This window comes from Poecilia reticulata, linkage group LG14, assembly GCF_000633615.1.
Source record: "Poecilia reticulata strain Guanapo linkage group LG14, Guppy_female_1.0+MT, whole genome shotgun sequence".
NCBI lineage: Eukaryota > Metazoa > Chordata > Actinopteri > Cyprinodontiformes > Poeciliidae > Poecilia > Poecilia reticulata.
The window spans coordinates 3,143,253-3,144,917 of NC_024344.1; the positions used below are offsets into that span (position 1 = coordinate 3,143,253).

A 1,665-nucleotide genomic window follows, 5' to 3' on the forward strand; every position below is an offset into this window, starting at 1 on the left:
TTGCATTTTTCTGTTAATATTAATGCAACAGATGCATATTAATTCAACATCAAAATGAAACAGAAATATGTTTTGTCATTTTTGTCACTTTGTAACAAAACAATATGTTTTATTGTATGTACGAAAATACTTTCCTGATTTGTAGAAGTTTAACATTTTCTGTTTTAAAACCTGTACACATAAACACACATATTACTGTTTAACCATAAACCTTCTTTTGTTGTAGCAGGCAAACCTTTTTTGGCTYGCTGTCCCCTGGTTTAGCTTTTTACAGACTAAATTATACCCAGTTGGATTCATCTTACAAGTTAGGCAAGTTCTAAACGAAATCTCTTGCACTGRATTTTATTTTGGTCATCAGAGTAACAGGGGAAGAGTACAAATACACACATCCAATGAGACACTACATTGTACTGGTGTAATAAAACAACTTGACATTTTGCTCCCACAAAAATTTCAGARCCTAAACTTAAAATTTAGGCTCTAAATTTCGGTGTTAGATTTATGACACCGAAATCAAAAAGCKGTACTTACAGCGATGCTGATCCTTTACTCTGCCCAGATTGGAGGAATTAAAAAAATAAACATCAATTCATTAATATCAGCATGGATAGTTAAGACATCCTGAAATGTGTGTWAATAATGAAAAAATACCTTCAGGYTTGGGGTGCATGAGGTTCAGTGGAAGCTCCACTGTGACGTCGCTGTGCAAGAAAAGAAACCAAACAATTAGCAAGAGCTGCTTGCTAATCAGCTGTGATATAACTACTGTGATGGACGCTGCTTACCTGGCAGTAAGACCGCCCAGCAGGCTTAGGGATAAGGACAACATTATAAGATTTTTTTCCCTCTTCATTTAATCCACTTTAATCTTTAGGTTTCTTTGAGACAAAAAAGGTGTGACACAGACTCACCCTCCTCCAGCCACCATGAGGTTAATTTTAATCTTGTAGGAAACCAGGATACCCAACACCTCTTTTTCCACACCCTGCCGCAGCCTGTGTGAACGAGGGATTTACAAGGATTTCAGGGATTAACAGGTTTATTTTAGTTAAGAGTACTACCATACGACATCATGGATTTCAAAAGAAGCAACAGCAAAACTATAAAGTCTAAAAAGAGCTCACATCCAAAGGTGTAAACAGTTAAAACACAAGTTAATCCTGCTTTTTTTTTCTTTTTTTAGCTTTGTCTGATGTGTTGTTTTTGCACTGACATAGTGGTGGAGGCCAGGTTTGTGTCCTCATCCTTCAGCCGTCCATCCAACGCCAGACCTCTTTTCTCCTTGTTGTCGACCAGAAGTGGTTTGATGTTCAGAGTTTTATCCAAGGTGCTGGTGGCATCCACTGTCTCTCTGAACAAAAAAACATAAGCAAATGTCATTATAATATCAAAAAATTATATTAATGTATCTGTTTTATGTGGCCTTGCCTAACAGTTCAGGCAAACAGTTTGGTGGATCTGGCTTGCCTTATATTTTTGRGGTAAATTTGCTTATTTGTTCCCCGATCTGTAAAGTTGACTTGCCATCACTTTGACTGAATTTTATTTTCTACTAGGCTTTAAGACGTACCCAAACTCTTGGCAAAGAACAGTCTTGGTGTATTTGTCAGCTGAGTAGAGAACAATATCGGTGGTTTGGTCCACTGTGAGAAGAGAGTGAAG

The 1,665-nt window shown here is 37.3% G+C and overlaps 1 protein-coding gene across 1 annotated transcript in view; it reads right to left on the reverse strand.

The window, feature by feature from the left end:
• LOC103475701 (arrestin-C-like) overlaps nucleotides 1–1,656 on the reverse strand; it is a gene marked incomplete at its 5' end in the record, with an annotated part of 2,883 nt that extends 1,227 nt beyond the window's left edge. Inside the window, 6 exons of the mRNA XM_008427503.1 lie at nucleotides 535–554; nucleotides 655–704; nucleotides 789–812; nucleotides 915–998; nucleotides 1,217–1,354; nucleotides 1,574–1,656. Coding sequence (XP_008425725.1) covers nucleotides 550–554; nucleotides 655–704; nucleotides 789–812; nucleotides 915–998; nucleotides 1,217–1,354; nucleotides 1,574–1,656 — 384 coding nt within the window. The remainder of the gene's footprint in view (nucleotides 1–534; nucleotides 555–654; nucleotides 705–788; nucleotides 813–914; nucleotides 999–1,216; nucleotides 1,355–1,573) is intronic.
• Between the last annotated feature and the right edge of the window lie 9 nt (nucleotides 1,657–1,665).